This window comes from Chelonoidis abingdonii, chromosome 22 (assembly GCF_003597395.2).
Source record: "Chelonoidis abingdonii isolate Lonesome George chromosome 22, CheloAbing_2.0, whole genome shotgun sequence".
In the NCBI taxonomy this organism is placed as follows: domain Eukaryota; kingdom Metazoa; phylum Chordata; order Testudines; family Testudinidae; genus Chelonoidis; species Chelonoidis abingdonii.
In genome coordinates, this window is record NC_133790.1 from 5,689,812 (window position 1) to 5,710,489 (window position 20,678).

The 20,678-nt window shown below is 42.9% G+C and overlaps 2 protein-coding genes and 1 long non-coding RNA gene across 5 annotated transcripts in view; 1 reads left to right on the forward strand and 2 right to left on the reverse strand.

Annotated features, from left to right (window-relative positions):
• Positions 1–779, reverse strand: part of ACAD10 (acyl-CoA dehydrogenase family member 10) — a 31,294-nt gene extending 30,515 nt beyond the window's left edge. For 2 of the 3 annotated variants that reach the window (XM_032800507.2, XM_032800510.2), the window contains exon 1: positions 671–759. The gene's annotated coding sequence lies outside the window, so the exon portion shown is untranslated. Of the gene's footprint in view, positions 1–670 lie in introns of all 3 variants that reach the window. The other variant, XM_032800509.2, reaches the window with a different exon arrangement.
• A 24-nt stretch (positions 780–803) lies between these two features.
• On the forward strand, positions 804–20,259 carry BRAP (BRCA1 associated protein). The gene is made up of 12 exons (XM_032800521.2): positions 804–988; positions 2,061–2,222; positions 3,049–3,253; positions 4,162–4,351; positions 6,015–6,128; positions 7,008–7,156; positions 9,918–9,993; positions 10,579–10,717; positions 11,231–11,340; positions 12,728–12,817; positions 14,764–14,867; positions 16,857–20,259. Exons 1-12 carry the CDS (start codon positions 907–909, stop codon positions 17,215–17,217), a joined length of 1,782 nt encoding a protein of 593 aa, XP_032656412.1. The 5' UTR covers positions 804–906; the 3' UTR covers positions 17,218–20,259.
• LOC142045825 (uncharacterized) lies at positions 12,110–19,053 on the reverse strand. Its single transcript, XR_012654705.1, has 4 exons — positions 18,984–19,053; positions 15,063–15,226; positions 13,583–13,645; positions 12,110–12,310 (listed from the first exon to the last, which is right to left on the reverse strand). It is a non-coding gene; the product is annotated as an uncharacterized LOC142045825 (long non-coding RNA).
• Positions 20,260–20,678: the final 419 nt, after the last annotated feature.

Below are 20,678 nucleotides of genomic sequence, written 5' to 3' on the forward strand. Positions count from 1 at the left end.
GTCCCCCCTCCGCCGCGTCCCTGCCTGCTCCTGCTGCCAGAGAACGGCTCCCAGCAGAACTGCTGTCTGCTGCCCCAGGGTCCTAGCACCTGACACCCACTAATGGCTAGGCAGGCTGCCCTTACCCTGCTCTTCTGCCCTAGCCCTGAGCCTCTCCAACGCCCCAAACCCCTCATTCCAAGACAGAGCCCTCATCCTTCTGCACCCTGATCCTCATCCCCAGCCAGAGCCCTCATCCCCCTGCACTCTGATCCTCATCCTCAGCCAGAGCCCTCATCCGCCTGCACCCTGATCCTCATCCTCAGCCAGAGCCCTCATCCCCCCGCACCCTAATCCTCAGCCCTAGCCAGAGCCCTCATCCCCCTGCACCCTAATCCTCTTCCCCAGCCAGCCCTCATCCTTCTGCACCCTGATCCTCTTCCCTAGTCAGAGCCCTCATCCCCCTGCACCCTAATCATCATCCCCAGCCAGAGCCCTCATCCCCCTGCACCCGAATCATCATCCCCACCCATCTGCCCCCAACCTCCCTACTACCTCCTCGGCCCACTCCCATCTGCCCCCAGCCTCCTCGGGCCCATCTCCAGCCCAGCCACCTTCCTCCCAGGTCCACCGCGCTCCACACCCCTAAGCCCCAGGGGAGTTACGACCACAACAGCTGGTGACCTCTGACCTTCAGCGGAACGAGGCTCTAGTCCTGGGGAGCGGAGCCCTCTCCTAGCAACAACACCCGTTGTATAGGTAAATGAATCTCACGTGACCAGGGCCTCCGCGCAGCGCCTGCGTGACCCCGGCGGGTCAGAGGGCAAAGGTCTCGGGGGCGGAAGCAGGCGGCTCACAATCCCTGGCGTTGTGCTGTATCCGGCCCGTTCCCACTCGGGCCCCGCCGGCCCGGGATCCTCGGCCCCTATGAGCGTGTCGCTCGTTGTGATCCGACTGGAGCTGGCCGAGCACTCCCCGCTGCCCGCCGGCTTCCCCTACAGCGCGGCCGGTGAGTCCCGGGGAGCCGAGCCGGGCGGGGGGGCTGGCGAGTCGCTCGCCCCCCCCGGAAGGTCTGATCTGAGGGGGGTAGCGGGAAGGTGCCCCCCCGATGGAACTGGGGGAGCAAGGTGTCCCCCCCCGAGCAGGGGTGGGGGGCTAGTGTGTATGTGTGAGAGCAGAGTTTTCTGTTCCTCGTTCTGTGTAGTGCAAGGGGACTGATGGGAAGGGGACCAGGGTGTTTGTCGCTTTCTGGGAGTCGGGGTGCTGGGGAAGCAGCCTGTCTGTCTGCAGATCTCTGAAGGGGTTTGGAAGCACGTGCCCCCCTGCCCTTTGAAGGGGGAGGGTTAACGTGTTTTCTTGGTGGGTTTTTTTTATTATTTCTTTGCTTTCATTTTGTTTTGCAGTTTTTAAAAGAAAACAGCTTTGCTCAGGGCAAACTAAAACTTGTGGCAGCAGCAAATGGGTGTGATGGTGGTGGAGGGGGTCCCCTCATCAACAGCACTTAGACTAAACACCTTCTATAGTTATTAAGGTGTATTGGAGTGTAGGCAGATAAATGCAGTCAAATTTGACAGGAGTGACTAAAAAGGATAATAAATCCTGTATAAAGGATAATAAATCAAGACTCCCTTTGTTACCAGATAAAAACCCTATGAAATCTGACCAGGCTATAGCTGCCACTGATATATATGCAGTGATGGTGCTTATATGACTCCTCAGAGTTGGTTAAGTGCACTGTTTGGAGGGATGATTAACTCGTCCTAATATCTAACTACATTTTGCCCTTTTTTTAGCTTCACAGCTGTTGAATATACAATAGAGAGAGAAATTATTTTAAAGAATGACAGGCCACATGTTTGTTGTAGCAGAAATAAAATATATTCTCAGGACAGCGCTCTTCTGATTCATGTTTTTGCTGGCCGGAAGAAGGAATAAAAGCAGTTTCAAGAATTAATTTAATAAGCTAGTAATGGCCTAATTGCTGTTATTACACAGGTCTGCGCTGTCCTGGGTTAAGTAGAGTTGTTTGTTTCTGCTTCTGGGTAGCTATTGCAATGACATTAATCATTGTGTCTACTTAGCCACTGAAATGTCTGATGAGGAAATCAAAGAAAAGTCATTAGCTTCAGCTACAGCCTGTCTAGAAGGAAAGGCACCTATGGAAAAAGCAGCAATTATTCACCAGCATATTGGTCGCAGAGAGATGACAGATATGATCATAGAGACTATAAAGTCCAATCCAGGTACCCATTCCAAAAGTTTGAAAAGGGTGGGCGTGGTCCTGTTAATTTCTCTAGTACATTTGTATGGCTATGCTCTTAGAAGTATTTAAAATTGGGCTGATTTTCCAAAGTGCTGGGTATACAGGAGTGGCCATCGACCAAAATCTATTGTGTTACAAATGTAAGGGCATGAAAATGCCAGGTTTTTTTAAGAATTATTTTTGGGACTGGGTAGGAGAATCCATTTGGCCAGGCAAAGCACTGCCCAGCAGGGACAGCGTCTTGCCAGTAATCGCAAAGCGTGTACTGGTTTATGTGTGCGTGCACATTAGAGTACCCTATCCTTGTGATTATCAGGCAGGTTTTGAAATTCTCAGTTGTTTAAAGTAAAATTCTATAACTTGTGGAAAACTTACTTCAGAATGGAGAAAAAAAAATCAAAACTAGATGATATTAAATTCTATAGCCAAACAAATCCCAAGGAAAATTGTCTTGACGACATTGTTTGCTTTCATATTTAATTCAGTAAAATCTGTTTTTTAACTGTAGAAAAGTCAGTGTGCTGCAGAACTTAGCATGGCACCCTTCAGAACTTGTCTAGCTGGCTTCACAGCATCCCAGGGCCTTGCCAATAGCTCTCAAATACTGGTGACTAAAGATGCTTAGTAGTTATGTTGATGGTTATTGTATGTCCAGACTCCATAGATTAGAACTATCTGTAATTCTGTTTTCAAAGGGAATTATTTGACTTAACATCTGGCTCTGTTGTACATTAAGATGACAATTAAAGTGCAATTGAAGTTTCTAATGTGTGGCGTGTAATCAGAAAGCTTTTGATTTGTAAAAGATGAGACAAAAGCTGCAGTGGAAGGAAGAAAATCTTCAGAGGCTTCATCTGTTGACGATAAAAGTAAACGTGATGGTCAAACTAAAGAATGTGTTGAGGCTGCTCCAGACTCGCCATCTAAGCAACTTCCTGACCAGATTTCCTTCTTCAGTGGGAATCCATCAGTTGAAATAGTTCATGGCATTATGCACCTGTACAAAACAAAGTAAGAACACGCTTAACTAATTATAGACTTAGTGGGAACAGTGCCATAGAATTATGCTCCCATCCAGAAGGGTGAGTCAGTAACCATTGGACTGGCAGAGCAGTGACACACTGGTAGTGCGATATATTGGCATCCAGAAAGGATTACAGTGCCATCTGAATTGTATAGCTACAGTAATGATAGAACCTGAAGCAGGTCCGGGCCTTCCAGCCATGGGTAAGGTCTCTTCTGGTAGCGTGTGCTAGTGCCAAGGTTAGAAGTGACGAGATAAGTAAAAATAGTGGCTTCAGACAAACTGGTTTTGAGAGGACTCTGTTGAAGGATATCCCTGCATTCAAATTCCTACAGCAGAAATAGGGTGAGAACCTGCACTTTCAAAATGTATTAATTTTTTTATTATTATTATTATTATTATTATTATTATTATTTTTACGATAGCACAATTGTATACCTTGGAGAGCTAAATGAGAATTTCAGTCTCCGATATTCATCGCGAAAGTTACCAGGACACAATGACATGTTGTATGCATACTCCATTTTTAGTGATAATTGTTACTCGTTTGTTCTAGGAATATTTTGAGCGTTTGTGGTTTGCAAGTTCCAACTCCTTTTCTAGAACTACAGATGTCAGTTTGAAGGGGAGGATCTGTCTCTTCCAGTGCTGCACATATCTTCAGCAAACAGTTCATGACAAAATTTGTGTGGGCATTTTTAGACTTGTTACCACAACCTCTTGTTAAATCTTAAATGTTTGCAAATAGGTAAAGAGCTTTGAGGTTGATGTTTAAAATAATGTTAATAGCTGACCAGTTGAACTATGAAGCATCAAGTTTTCTTTTCGTCTTCTGTGTATAATAAGATGTCTAACTTGACCTCCATTTAAGACCGTCTAATTATTGTCTTATTAGTAAGATGACCTCCTTAAAAGAAGATGTAAGGCGCAGCGCCATGCTGTGTATTCTCACAGTCCCTGCTACAATGACCAGTCATGACCTTATGAAGTTTGTCGCCTCATTCTATGAAGTAATTGAACATATGAAAATCATCAGAGATTCCACTCCAAACCAGTATATGGTGCTGATAAAGTTTAGTACACAGGTAAAACCTAAAGATATTAGACTCCTTTGCTGTAAGAACTGTTTTAGAAATAGCTTGTGTATTGCTCTATAGATACTATTTGAAGGTGCTATCCAATTTCAGCGGCCTGCTGTGTTACCTGAGATCACACACCTTATCCTCTTGCTGTGTAAAGCGAAGTGTCTTTCTCACGCTTTCATTAAAGCAACAGTGAGCCTGGTAGGCCTGGAATTAGGCCTTCATCTTGAATGGCTGCTGTGAAAGCAAGTGCCTCTCTATCCTACTTCGTACTTTATCACAGCATATGGTTGTGCTGAAATCTAGAAAATCCTGCTTTCGGGTGCTTCAGAAATGACTGTGCTTCTAGTAAGCAGACAAGGATGGAATAAAAGTACAGCATGCCCATAAACATACTCCAATATGTTCATGAGTGCGTGGTGCAGAGCGCAGAGCAGAAAGAGCCTGATCAATGTGGCAGCATTAGTTTTAATAGAAATGAAGGATTGAGAAGAGCCATTACCCATCTAGTCCACTGCTCTGAGGAGAGTAGGGCATTTGTCAAGATCAGCAGGACCACTGAACGTACACTGTTCTTTTCTCTCAAAATTGGTGAGGTGGACTAGATGACCGAGTACTGTAGTTCTCATCCATGGCTGTCACAAGGCTAAAATTCCTATATGTGTTGTGTACATGTATGTGCACCCAGAAATGCCAAAAAACCCACTCAGTAGCAACTTGCTTTGTTTGCCCTAGACATTTTCCGAGCAATCTTGCACTAATTCAGCAGAACTGTCCAGAGTTAATTGACTTGGCATCTTCTCATTTGTCTATCAAAAATTGCTGATTTCTGCTCCAGTAGGCCCTCAAAGGCAATTGCTGCATGCAGCAAAAGGCCATTTGAATTACATTTCATCATTATTTGTTTTGTGAAGCTGTAGGGTTTGTGTATATATGAAGCAACTTGAAACAATGACATGGACAGACTGGAATCACTTCATATTTTACTATTAAAACATGGGGTGGCAAGGAAGAGGTAATGCCCTGAAATCTAACTCTCTTCACATGATGGTGGGATCACGTACTGGAATATCCCAGCATGTTAAAATGTTGCCACCAAGTGATGTTGCCACTGAGTGTGTGGCTTGGCTAGTCATTCTGAGGCAGGTAAAATTTTGGGCCTGATGTCTGTGAGTGCCCCTTCCTAAGTCATACTCTGCTATTGGTGGCTCAACAAATATCTGAGATGCTTTTAAATGAAATGGATTCTCTCCTGTAGTTAAATTATATGCCATCCTTTTCACCTACATGAATGTCAGGGTTTTTGAATAGGCCCTTTGCAGCAGTCTTTTTACTCCAAGTTTTTGCAGAGACACAGTATTTGCTTTCCACCCATGCTGAAATTGCTGACTAGGGACAAAACTGTTGCTAAAGAGAGAGATTGGCTATTGCTCTTGAATATTAAAATCATAATAGCTCTCCTGACTATGCACTTCAGTTCTTCCTGCCAATTCAACTAGAAAACTACTCTGCTGAAACCAGCGTGGAAATGAAGGGATCCTGACTAGCAGGAGCGCCTAAGAGATTAACCTGTGAAATACCTTTGTTTTTGGTAATATCATGGCACTTGGAAAACGTCTCATTTGCCTTACTCCTCTTCAGCTGGCTCCCTTTGGTTTGTGCACAGGCTGATGCTGATAGCTTTTATATGGCATGCAACGGTCGACAGTTCAACTCCATAGAGGAAGATGTGTGCCAGCTGGTGTATGTGGAGAGGGCTGAAGTCTTCAAATCGGAAGATGTAAGTTTCTTTTTCCGATATTTTACAAGTGGTTCAATAGGATTATCTGGGAGTGGGTAGGGCAGGCCTGGCTGTGGGGCTGGACGATACTTAACTGCAGCAAGCCCGACTCAGCTTTTCATTGTTACAGTACTTTCAAAGGGGAGTATGACTTATTTGCCAAACTGAGCTCAGCCCTAATAAGTGATCACTGAAAATTCTCCAGGTCCAAATTTCTTCCTCTTGCAGTAGATCTTAGCGATTCCCGAAATCTGAATTGGGCATGGTGCAGATAAACTTACCATGTCATGTCTGTGCTTTTGAGAGGCAGTTGTATGTTCTGAATCAGTAATGCTGGGGCTAGGATAGTGAAACAAAGTGTTCCCCTCAAACAGATGAATTATTTTCCTTTCAGATTTATCCACTGGTATTTTAACACACAGTAATTCCTCACCCTCGCAACACCTCAGTGAGGTGGTATAAGTGACCCCTATGGGGAAGATAAAGCAGAACAATTAAGTGACTTGCGCATGGTCACAGAGAATGTAGAGGAGCTGGGAACAGAACCTGAGGCCTGGCTCCTACTCATGTCTCTGGCATAGCTCCTCTCAGATGTTTAGGAAAAATCACTGAATGTTTTGCCATGCATACAGTTGAGTATTAGTTGTGCACTGTCGATGGTTAGACCAATAATCAGAATAGCTAACGAGGTCAGCCACTGTTGTGGTTGAATTTTTTGTCTGCATTTAAACTTACTGGAATGTCCAACAATCCCTTTACTCCTTAGCTCCCGCAGGTATGAAGCAGTAAGGTATGAAGTTGTTGTGTAGCTAAACGTACATAACTTACCATAGCATACGGTGTGTGCAGCAATAAGCTTGTGCTCCTTTTCTTGTGAAGGGAGCCAGCCTTCCCGTAATGGATCTGACGGAACTGCCAAAGTGCACAGTGTGCTTGGAGAGAATGGATGAGTCTGTGAATGGGATCCTTACCACGGTGTGTAACCACAGCTTTCATAGCCAGTGTCTGCAGCGCTGGGAAGACACCACGTAAGAGGCTTTTTATTCTCCTGATTCAAAGCGGTTTGTTTAAGGTGTGGTGGAGCTTTTCCTTGTCTACATTGACAGGACCAGCTCTTCGTCTCTAATGCGGGGATGGGAGCTGCTCCAAGCCCTAGTGTTCTTTGCCTTCCCTGTTCGGAGGCACAGAAGACAAATCTCCTAGAGAAGGATAGTTGGACAAAGCTCCCTCCGGCTCTTCTCAGCCATGAGCTATTTGCAGAGCAACACAATGCTGTAGGAGAGAGATGTCACTTGTCACTGTTTGACATGGAGACCCCCATTGTCTATGTCCAGTCTTGCACGGCTCAGCTTCTCCTTATCTACTTTTGGTCAGTGTCCTCTCCAGTGACATGTGGATAACTGAGGCTGTATGGGAAGCGTAGTGCAATAGGTGTCTGTCTTAGATGTTTCCAAAGCTACACAAAGTCTCTGCTCTGAGGCATTTTCAATTTAATTTGACATTACAATAATGACAAAGAATTGGGCCTGATAGCTAGAGCAGACTGTGTCCAAGGGGAGATCTTAGCTGCAATGCAAAGCAGAAGGGAAGGAATTAAAAGCCAACAAGGTTACTTGGCAAATGGGAAATGGGAGGCTGCTTCAGTCATAGATCGCAGCAGGAAAAAACATGGCATAGGCTGAGACCAAGGCGACATGCCCTCATGTTTCTAGCCAGGGAGCACAGGACCAAGCGTCAGACTCCGAGTGATCCCTTGCACACAGTGCTGCTAGCGGCCATCACCGTTTCATTACAACCACCGCTGGGTTTTTCCAGAGGCATTGTATTTTAACTAAAGTTGTACCCAGTTGCCTGTACCTGACCCCTTACTCCAAAGTTTTTAGAAACAAAAGTGGAGGGGGGAGAGTAGGACTTGCGTATAGAAGCACAAAATCCTGGTCTGAGTCTTGGCCTCTCCCTTTTTCCTCAATCCAGTGGAGGCTGAGTGTGCTGAAGCTGTGATATTCCCAGGCAGTAATCTCAGGGGAGTCGGCCTTGTATTGCTTTACAGTGACCTCTTCTGGAGTAGCATTAGCTGGGCTTTGCAGGGAATCTTGCACCAAAAGCTACACGGAAAGTCCAATATAAATTTCCACTAAAGAGTAAAGTAGTGTGTAACTGCCATTTAACATTACAAATGTGTGTTGCTGAAGGATTTGAGAGATCTTATCCTTAAAACTTGTGCATTCTTGCCTTTAATTACTTAACCTTAATCCTTTAGAGTATTTTTGCTCATATTAGTTTTACGCATTCCATTTAGATAGTGCAGTCAGATTTGAACATGTCTGAGTCCTTCACAGAATCTCCCAGTGAGAACAAAGTCCTTTTATCTATCATTCATATTTTGCATTCCTCCTGGTAATTAGTTGCCATTTGTTGCAGTAACTTGGATTGTCCGATGTTACAGAAAACTAAATATCAGAACCCATCTCAAATTCTTTATTGCTTTCCTGTCTATAATGGCATCATTCCTTTGTTGTTACAGTTAACATTTCACTATATACCCTCTTTTGCATGCCATGTTTCAGCAGAGCTAATTGGTCTTGTCCCAAAGTATACTCCTTACAAAATGCCAGCAGGATTGAATTAATAACTTCTCCGTAAAAATAGCTTGGTGCCTCATAAATCAAAAACAGTTTAAATTTAAAGAAATGAGATTTTGCCAGTGACTGACTAATCCAGATCCCTCCTGGCTCATTTTTAACCAAAAACTGGCACAATATCAAAGCTTAAAACATGTGTATTGCGCAAGGCTACATCTCCTCACTAAAATTAAATCTCTTGCATGACAATTTTTTTCTAATTAATGTTGTTTTGCCAGACTAGAATATTTTCAGTAGTGCATATTTGCAGCATCCTCCCACAAGAATGTAAGAGGATCCGGAGGAGCATTACACAGATAGTAAGGAAATCTGGGTTTTGTCGTCTCAAATTGAGAACATCTAAGTAATAAGGACGTGGCTGTAGAGAGAAGGGTGGCTTCTTCTTTCCTTTGAATAAAAACTCTACATCTAACCAACCAGGTAATTCTGACACAGCCCACCAACCAGGAGCTTGCTCCTCACTCTGTATCTACACAGCTCTTACTTCTCACAAGAGCCAAATGCGTGACACAGACCCAAACCAAGATGCATTAAAAATTAAACATGAAATCTGAGATGGATAATGATGTAGGGGGCTAGCCCCATTCATGGTGAGCAAAGAGGCTAGCTTTGTTTTTCCAGCTCTCTTCTTCTAAGCTCAAAATCATCGTGGTGATCAATTGAAGGAAGTACTGAGGTGGTCCAAAATAATCAGATTGTTCACTATCCAGAAGAGTTTTACTGGGTGCTTTTTCTTTTAATGTTGAAGACAAGTAATGTTTCATGATATCAGTTGATTTGCATTGCATTCTCCATGGAAAAGACTGGGTGCATTGCCAATCTCATCTCCCGGCTTTATCCCAGCTGTTCAACTCCAGGATCACAGTTAAAACTAAGATTATTGCAAGACACTTCATCTGGTGTAAGAAACAGCATTCATCAGTTTTACAGGAATAAATAGTGAGAGAACAGCTGGTTTGTGTAGGAGGGAGGCAAACTTTGGGTCAAACTAGTGAGGAAAAAGCTGAAAGGCAGGGAGTGTCCCGCAAAACCCCAGGATGCAACATCTGACTTAAGCTTCCTGGATAAGGTCAGTTTCTCCCCATCTCAGCAGTAACCATCGGGTTCCATGTATCTAACTGTATCTGCTTGATTGTTATGGTTATAGGTGTCCTGTCTGCAGGTACTGCCAAACACCTGAGCCAGTGGAAGAGAATAAATGCTTTGAGTGTGGAGTTCAAGAAGTAAGTAGGTGGAGTGTGAGATGAGTGAGACTTACTAGATTTGATCCCACTGGTACTTTGTCATTTTAGTTTCCTAAATCCCTAATGCACGAGGCTGCTCTTGGCCCATCTTCCTTCTGGCTAGATTAATGCACCCATTTTCCATTGGGGTCAGTCCACTGGGAGGGGAGGGTGTCCCACAAAAAAAGATGTCCTGCTGTGTGAAAAATCTTCCCAGGGCCTTTGAGAAGCATAGCAGATGTTCAGAGCTTGCTTTCAGTGTTCTTTTGGGATGCCCTCACTTTGGGAAGATCACTCTTTGGGCTGCCCTTGCATCTGGTACACTGAGACCTCTTTCAGTAGACTTGTACTATACTTCTGCTGTCTTGCCTTTAGTCTTCATGATGGCTCACAACAAGCAAACCCTGTGCCTTGCCTAGGAAGGTGATTGGAAATTCGAGCAGCACTGCATGCTATCGATGGAAGATGCTAGCAGTTGTACTTGCTGGATGCTTTCTCAAACCTCTAAAACCACACAAGCACCTTTTTCACATTAACAAATATTACTCTTATTTATGTGCAAAATCTGTCTCCTTCTGTTGACAGAACCTTTGGATTTGTTTGATATGTGGGCACATTGGATGCGGCCGTTACGTGAGCCGGCACGCTTACAAACACTTTGAAGAGACTCAGCACACTTATGCAATGCAGTTAACCAATCACAGAGTTTGGGACTATGCTGGAGGTAAACCTCTCCCTTCTGCTCTTAACGGTAACCTTGCTCGCTTGCACATAGTTCTCAGAATCTTTCTGCAGTGGCATTTTTAACACAGTCCTAGTAATAAAGTTAACATGAAGATTTGAAGGGAGTTTTTGCCGTGTTAATATCCCATCTTCTGGGACCATCTGTTTTCTCTGGTAAAACCATTCCAGATGCTTCAGAGGGAGGCCATAAACCCATAAAGCCGTGGGGCAACCCTGTAGCATTGGTGGAATGAAGAGGCCTGGCTCCTGATCAATTTGCCCTGAAGCATGACTGAGCTTTTGTAACTATCTTAGCTAGTGTTAGTGGAGATTCTGTTAAATGTGGAATACGTTACGTAATTACAAACCTCTTTGCCTCAGTATTACTCTATGGCATCAAGCTGCATGATTAACTGTGCTGTGTCAAGTACTTCCCATAGTTCCAGCCAAGTTGTATCACCTGGATTTTCTCAAATTGAAACTACCCTTGGTTTGGTTGCTTTTCTCTCTTTAGATAATTATGTCCATCGACTGGTTGCAAGTAAAACTGATGGGAAGATAGTTCAGTATGAGTGTGAGGGGGATTTGTGTCAGGACGAAAAAATCGATTCCTTACAGTTAGAGGTAAATATTTAGCTTTCTTCAGATACGACTTTGTGCTGCTGTATGTAAATGTGCATCAACGCTAAATGTGACCAAAAATGGCATATGTTTTACTGCTTTTTACTTCTTTTGGCTCTGCAGAGCCAACACAGTGAAGAGTTAGCTGGATTCTGTTCCTTCCTGTGCATCATCAACCAAAAGTTCATAAATTTCAGTCAGTTACACCTGTGCAAACTCAGTGGAGTTGCAGACGTATTACTGATGTCCAGTTCTGGCCAGTGGTGGTGATACATGAGAAGGGAAGACTCCTAGTTTGACTTCAGGAACCCAGGGTGAGTTTGTGGGGCAGACAGAAGTAAACTGAGCATGCTTGATCTAGAATCTAAGCTCTAGGACCCCCTGGTGGCATTTTTTACAATTATACTTTTCAATGTGGAACCTTACTTGATGGCTAAATCACTATAACCTTATTTTTTCTGAGAACTTGAATTCTGCCATCTTAATTGGCCGTGGGTTCAAATTCAGCATAGAAACCATCAACAGAACTTAATGTAGGATTTTTAAATAGATAGTTCACTGGTAGAGCAAACTAGATCAAACATTTGTAGAAAGAAACATTTAATAGCTATTTGGAGTCTCTACTGAATATGTTTAAGGGCTTTGTCTTCCTGCTTAAACCTGCATTGAAGTCCTAATCTGGTGGGTGTTAGTGTGCAGCTAAGCAAATGATTATATTTTCCAAATCCTCATTATAAATTTACTAGAAGATCAAACAGGAAAAGATGAGATGTAAAGCAAGAAGTCCTTGTTTAAACACAAAAATAGCATTGGTAATGAGCATTCCTAGCCAGAAGAAAGCACAAAATACTGAGGATACTTATTCACAGCTGAAGATCAGTTATTTCTCTCCAGGTGCAGATCACATGAGATTTGCACCTAACCCCTCTTCTTAAGGATTTTAGAAGCCTGTTCAGTTGTAGAGTAAAACCACCTGAAAAATGGAAAACGAAGTGCTGACTCGGAGATCCTTCAGTAGATCAAATGCAGATAGCAGGTGTGACTGGTAACTTCATGTTCTTGTTGAAGGTAAAAGCTATGGGGACTTACCACTTTTTCTAGGGTGCTTTTATTGTCCCTCATTATAAAGCACTTACTATTGTGATGCTATCGATGGCCCATTTAAAACTCACAGGGGGAACCCAAGAGCATGCAGTAAAGATTTTGCAATTAATTTTCGTTGTCTGTGCACTGCATCTGCAGTTTGTACCCGCTTGTGAAAAGCTTAGAGTGCTGCTTCTGCACAGTTTAATTGTATTAGATTTCTGGAGCCCTTTGGGTTTATTGGCATCTGTGAAACGGTGGTAACCTGCCCTGACTATGTATTTTCAAATGTCTTGTATGATTGTAGTATTCCTATTTGCTTACAAGCCAGCTGGAATCTCAGCGCATCTACTGGGAAAACAAGATAGTCCGAATAGAAAAGGATACAGCAGAAGAAGTAAGATTTTTTTCTTCCCTAATCTTGTTAGTTGGACACTTGGCCTGATTCTCAGTGTGCTGAACACCCCCAGATCCCATTGGCTCTAATGGGAGTTGTGGTTGTTCAGGCCATTACCGTGCAGTTTTAGTGTCCGGGAATTAGGCTGTCATATGAAGGAGGGCTCTCTTTCTTCTTTAGAGGGGAATTAGTCTGGAGATCCCTTCCGTCTTGTGCACAGACTCAGAAAATTACTGATGAGCTGTGCAGAAGGAGGCAAATCACTGCCCAGATTGAAGCCTGACTTAAATTTGGTGGCTCTGAAACCTATGGAACTAGTGGAAATGTTAGGAAGCCCTGAAATGAAAATCTGGGAAATGTCACTCTATGCTACACTAGCCCTCACTAGTCTTTTGTGACATTAACTTGCTCCACTGATGAAAGCAGAAATAATCTCTGCTCCGCACATCCCCCAAAAGATGTATTGGTTTAGAGTTCTATGATTTGTGGAGCGTTTTATGGGTAGGACTGATCCAAAGTGTCTTGGGCAGAAAGGTACAGAGAAGCTTTAGTGAAATTGGAGAATATAAAAAATATCCATAATCTGCTGATCCAATTGGTGTTTGTGCTTTAAGTGAGTAAAAGCTCTTGGCTAAATCCTCAACTGACCCTTGTCTGCATGCTGTATAAGATTACATAAACTTTGTGGCTTCCAACTAATCATGCACTGTATCTGCAGTTAAGCCACTCCATAAACATATAAAGAATTCATTTAAAATTAGCTACGTGTAATGGGTCCAGAAAACTTCATTTTCAATAAGAAATGGCTGAAGACCCTTATCTGTGTGTCTGTAAAAGAAAAAGTTTTATAGTTAAAATCCTCTTTGAAATAGCTGAAAACACAGTAGATACAACTCTAGTTTTCAACTAAAATAACTAGGCCATATATTCTGAAGACTCCTTATTCTAAAGATCCCTGTAGTTGTTCATGGAACTCTGTCCTTAGAAGGGCCTTTTGAATTAACTGTACAAAATATTCCACTATCCCTTGGCAAGTGTGCATCCCAGAATTAACCAGAAGTTGTATAAACATTAAACTATGAGCCTGGAAAGCATGAAACCTGACCTGCTTTCACAGTGGCTCCATTTAAATCAGTGTGTGTGGTGGCTGTTAAACTTGTCAAGGCTGCTGCTTCAAAAAAGCAGTGTCCATTTGAGTCCATGTTGCCAGTATGTGAAAGGTTTTTTTATTAGCTATTGAATGACATCTCTCTTTCCCCACTTTGAGCCATCATTCCGTTCACTGGGTTAGGATACAAAGACATTCCTTGTTTTTGTTTTGTTTTGTTTTTGTTTTTTCATACATCATATTAGGTCCACGGATCACGTGTTGGAGTGTGGTCTCTTTAAGCAAAGCAATGGTGCCTGGTTGTATATTACAGTGGAACAAGATGCATACCCAGACGTATGCAACCTTTTTGGTTTGCATTATGCATGACTGAGAGATAATGTCAATAGGTCACTGTCATATGACAGAGGTCTGTTGCTGCTGCTTAGTAAACACTGAAGTGAAACCAATATCTGAGTGTGAATTGCTAAACTAACTCTCTCTCTAAATTTAAACTTCAGAAAAAGACGGCAGCAATTTAGGGATTTGCTGTAGGCTTATTTAGTGTCCATCAAGGTCTTCCCCACACCATTTTTACAAGCTTAGGTGTGGTTCTCTAGAAGCAGATTCCATAACAATTAGCCTCTTGTCAGTGTTTCTGTTAATTCTTATTCTTTTTTGGCAAGCAGCATTTATAGGGATTTCTTTAAAAAAGGTGGGGGAGGGGATTTTTTTCTGAACACTTGCTCGCTTGAGTCAGTAATTGGTCAAAGTCTAGAAAATGCTTCCGAAAATGTGACTGTTGTAATGAAAGTGCACAGGACTTTGACCTGTTTGAAATGTCTGTTTGTTTTTACAGATTAACAACATGAAGACTAAATTTAAAGAGACTATTGAGAAATGTGATAATTTGGAGCACAGGCTGAACAACTTACTTAAAGAGAAACAATCTGTGGAAAGGAAGTATGTTTCTGTCTCTAAAAGTAGATTTTTAACAAGTCTCTAGCTCTGGTTTTTATACACACTACTTTAAGACTCAAATTGGATCTGACTTTTTAAAACTCTCTTCATCAGGTTCTCAGTATTTCTTGAATATGAATATTTAATATCCTCAACTGGTGTGGTAAGGACCCTGACTTTAAAAATCCGATGTCCCACCTCTGTGGGTGTCATGTATTTAAAGTGGCTGTAGCATGGAATGCAGCTTTGGAGCTTATGCTCTTTCCTCATAGTTTGCTTGGTTAGCATTCATTAAATCTTTCTCCTTCCATGCCCACTCAGAAGTGGAAGCCAGTCAGCTGTGTAGTCAGAAGTAATACAACCTGCAAAAGAAGGAAAGCAGCTGGAAGGAGGCATTCTCCATGAATAATGCATTATTAAAACAAACTTTGAAGCATCTAAATTAAAGATGCCTCACATAGTGTCTGTCTTTGTAACAATCACTAGCACTCTGGTACAGTACCTGTCATCCCTGGTGCTTTACATGCTTTCCTGGAAATTGAGCAAGCATTGTCCCTGTCATACACACTGATTAAATTGGGGCACAAAGGTGGTGACTATCCCATGATCATCCAGAAAGTCAGTAGTAAAGCTGGAGTCTGCTCAAGCCAGTGTACCATACTGCGTGTGGAACATGTGTTTGTAGGCAAACGGATGACACAAAATTGCCAGTAAACTATAGGCTGGATTGGAAAACCTGTGTGATAAGGGATCACTGTTAACATGTGACAGTTCTATTGTCCTTCTGCACTGTAGCTTGTTGTCCTCACATCTTGGTGTTACCAGTTGATTATAACATCTAGCCAATGCCTAGATCTCAGATTTCACCCAAAAGAGTATTTTCCTGCCATTCAGAAATCAAGGGCAAGGAATCCTGACACATTAATCCTCCTGCTGCATTACTGTTCAATATTGTCATTAATGACTTAGATAATGGCATGGAGAGTACGCTTATAAAATTTGCAGATGACATCAAGCTAGGAGGAGTTGCAAGCACTTCAAGGGACAGGATTAGAATTCAAAATGATCTTGATAAATTGGAGAATTGGTCTGAAATCAAGAAGATGAAATACAATAAAAACGAGTGCAAAGTCCTTCACTTAGGAAGGAAGAATGAAATCCACAACTGCAAAATGGGGAATAACTGGCTAGGCAGTAGCACTGCTGAACAGGATGTGCAGGTTATAGTGGATCACAGATGGAATGAGACGCAATAAGGTGATGCAGCTGTGAAAAAGGCAAATATCATTCTGGAGTGTATTAACAAGAGTGCCGTATGTAAGACACAGAAGACAATTGCCCTGTTACACTCAGCACTCGTGAGGAACGCTCAGCTGGTACTGGGTCCAGTTTTGGACACCGTACTTTAGGAAAGATGTGGACAAATTGGAAGGCACCCAGAGGAGAGCAACAAAAATGAGAAAAGGTTTAGAAAGCCCGACCTGTGAGGAAAGGTTAAACAAACGGCACGTTTAGTCTTGAGAAAAGATTGAAAGGGTGACCTGATTACAGTGTCTTCATATCTGTTAAGGGCTGTTATGAAGAGGACAGTGATCAATTGTTTTCTGTGTCCACTGAGTGTAGGACAAGAAGTAATGAGCTTTATTTGTAGCAAGGGAGATTTCAGTTAAATAGTAGGAAGAAGCTTTCTAACTCTAAGGGTAATTAAGCTCTGGAACAGGCTTCCAAGGGACATTGTGGAAACCCCGGCATTGGAGGTTTGTAAGAACAGGTTGGACAAACACCTGTCGGGGATGGTTTGGATTTACTTGGTCCTGCCTCAGCACACGGTGCTGGACTTGACCTCTTGGGGTCTCTTCCAGCCTTACACTTCTGTGATTCTATAGACTTTGTCTGACTTAACACCCCTGATAGCTTAACTCCTCTGATAAATCAGGTCACTGTGGCTGCAATGTCTCACTTGTTTTTTCCTCCTTGTCTGTTGTGTGTAAGGTGCATTCAGCTGAATAACAAGGTGGCCAAACTCTCCAATGAGCTAAAGGAGGAACAGGAAATGAACAAATGTTTGCGAGCAAATCAGGTCTTACTGCAGAACAAACTAAAGGAAGAAGAGAAGGTTCTAAAGGAAACTTGTGAGCAGAAGGACCTGCAGATCACAGAGATACAGGAGCAGCTGCGGGATGTCATGTTCTACTTAGAAACACAACAGAAAATTAACCACCTCCCAGCTGAGACCAGGCAGGAAATCCAGGAAGGACAGATCAACATTGCAGTGGCATCTTCTGCAAGCTCGCCAGCGGGGGGCATGGGAAAGCCGCCTTCTAGGAGAGGCCGTAGCAAAAGGGGCAAGTGAGGATTGGGACAAGCGGATTGATCTCACTGCAGCTGGCCCCACTTCTGAATGACCAGGCCCAAGTGTCGGGACCCAAGCTGAATGTTACGTTCAACACTAAATGCCACGTCCAAATAAGTCTCAGCTAGAAGTTGTTTTCAGAGCTTTTCATAAAGCTGACTGCCAGCTAATGGGGAATCTACAGTATTTAAAAGCATTTCACTGCATTAGCTAGCTAATCATAGGCAGATTTTAATCAGCATTTTGCCTTCCTATCTTATCTAAGTCCCACTTCATACATTATTTTCTCCTTGGAGATTGTGTTCAGTTTTAGATGTGTCTGAAACACAAAACAAATCTTGGATCCCCTTAAAAGGACATGACAGGGTAGGTTCAGCCCAAAGTTTTAAAGTTTTTTTTGTTTGTGTTTTGATTTTTGTTTTTTTAAAAAAGCCTCTTCCTACTAACCAAGATCAGAAATGCTCCTATAAATAAAAACTTTCCCCATCCCAGTTAGTGTGTGCAACCTAAACACTGCAGCATTGTGCTAGTGCAGAATTAGGATAGGAATAAATGAGTTAGCATGGACAGTGAAATGGAGTGACGTGTTTAAAAATAATAAACCATGGTAATGGTGTTGAGAATTAATGTGATACTCCCTGCTGTAAGGGAGTCCGTGTTAAATGATTAACCAGCTGTCCCCTTTGAAGGTGGTCTGGTGCAGTGCTAACTGCTTTAAAGTACAAGGGATTGTGAAATGAGTATGCGATGAAAGTAATCGAACATAGTTATTTATATGCAGTGTTGTAGCTGTGTTGGTCCCAGGTTATTAGAGAGACAATGTGGGGGGGTAATATCTTTTATAGGACCAACTTCTGTTGGTGAGAGACACAAGCTTTTGAGCTTACGCGGAGCTTTTCCTTAGGTCTTGGTAAGCTAGAAAGCTTGTCTCACCAACAGAAGTTAATCCAATGAAAGACATTACTTCACCCACCTTGTCTCCATAATTATTTATAAGCATTCCTACTAATTAAATAGGAACCGTATATACAAAGACTGGTACCTGTTGCAGACTAACATTGTAACACTGTTGTGCTCTCTGAAGTATACTTCTTAGAATAAGATGCATTATACATTTGTCTTCTGCGTATTTAAATTTAAACCCAGTGCAAGGTATCTGCATACTCTTGAGTGCTGTCCTCAGAGTGAGGTGGGAATGATGCGTGTAGTGTGGAAACCACACGTTCACTTTCCCCTCTCTGAATCGGTCATCTTTCAGATACGCCCCAAATACTGTTGGCTTTCACACAAGTCACTAGCTTGCTACCATTCCAGGCTGCCATACGCTCGAGGAACTGCTCACACTCCGTGTGCAGGCAGCACAGCCAGCTGCCAGGATAATGTAACATCTTCAGACTGGGTGCAGTGACTAGCTGAGTGTATTTGCTGTCCCCAGTTCCTGTGGTAGCTGAACACACACTGCAAGCCCAGGTCCTGAATGTTATTAGGAGCCCAAATAGCTTTCAGGATCTGGACCTCAGGGACTCCCTTATTTTCCTTTAACCCTTCTCGTTTTTCCAGTTGAGAAGTAGAGACTGAAGCCACCCATTCAGTTTGCCCTACAGCTATCTGCAGGCATGAAGCTTCTTAGGGTGAAAACTCTGGTTCAAATCTGGCTCTTCATCCTAGAACCCATGTTAAACTTGATATGTTACAGTGTCTCCCTTAAATGAAGGCCTGACTGTGTCGGAGGACATGTGCTCAGTGTTTGAAGGATGCAGACCTACCCTTTCTTACAAATGTGTGGGAGATCTTGTGCCTCTGTCCTCTCCATTGGATAAGCTGTTCAACAGTCAACTGCAGCGGTTTCCGCAATTTAGGCCAAAACCAATGCAACTGAAGCTGTTACTTATCCAGTTGCTAAGCAGAACCAACAAGTGAAAGTAGCATTAGTTTTTTTTATGGGTGAGTTACAGGAGCCAGCTAGAATTGCATTGCATTAAATCTGCTTCTTGCCTTAACCAGTTGGCTAGCTTCATTTTAGGAAGGTTCCATTTTCTCACGTACATGACTTTTGTTCATGCACTGAATGCATCCAATTCTTTGCTTTGTAGACTTGCCCTCATCTGCTGAAGCATGACTGTACATGAACTTTGTTTTAGGGTGTAGACTGTACAACCAGGCATCTGGCTGCTGTAAAATATTCTAAAGAATTAGAAATGTACAACATAGCTTGCTCTCCTATAGAAACTCTATTTTGTTTAAAATATATTTTTACACTAGCTGGGATCCTCTTACCTTTTGCTGAAAGCTTGCTGTGTGTAGAACACTGTACCCTAGAATTCCTTTTCAGAAAATGAGACCTATAAGTGTACAGTATTTTTGTTTTGTAGCTGATCACACTATTGAGGGGGGAAATCTCTAATCAAGGAAGATAGACTTGTGAGCAGGGTCGGGGGGGCAGAGACTAAAACCAGAGCAAAAGGAGAACTGTGAAACAGAATGGTGTTGGAGGTAAAGCTGTCAAAGAACTGGCATTAGTAAAGTAAAAGATAAGAGAGTCAGCTTAATTCCAGCCTGTCTGAGAGCTATTCAGGGGCCTATGTGACATTAGTTGATATTACTGGTTAGGGATCTATTTCAGACAAGCACCTCTCTGCAAGTCTAAGTTGCAGGACCAGCAGCTGAATTAACAACTCCCTATTCGATAGGGGGGCTAAACTACTCTCTGTCCTAACCATGTTCCATCTAGCCACACGCATGCTGGCAGGGCAGTAGGAGCAGGGGAGCTTGCATGTTACTGCTCACTCTATACCTCTGCTGTAGCTAACAAGGACTTCTGCCCTGAGCTGTCACAGCAGCACCTTTCATAGGCACTCAGTCATTTTAAGGTAGTTTGCCAAGTGTTTGCACAGAATGAGATCAGCATTTGTAAATGGGTAGATTAGAATCCCTCTTATTTACATTTTAACAGTTGTGTGAGACAGCCCTTGATGTAGTTCTTACTGACTGACACTGTCCAGTAACATCTGAAACAAAGGATATTAAACGTGCTGAAACTTGGGTGAATGGTCTCTCTCCATTTGTGCGAAATGTAACTGTATGGGGGTGTCTAGCTAATGTACCAGTCAAGATCTTTAATGCTGCCTAAAGGAGATGAATGAATTTCAGAGGGGAAGAGAATCTCCTAATCAGTTTATTTAATCTGGAAGAAGAGTCCAGATTTATCCCATTCAACTTTCTCTGTCATTACAAGAATTGTTTGTTGTAGCTCACTAAGAGAATTGTCACAGTTACTGGCCTAACTGTCCCTTGCTGGCCTCATAGTGCTGCACACTGACCACTAAGGCCTATCTTGGGGTGGAATCATGCAATTTTCCCACTCTCACACTGGGCCCCAGGCTGCAGTCCACAGCTACTAGGGGTGATTACCTCAGCAGGCCTGCAGTTCATTTCCTGCTGGGACCTATGACTAGTATCTA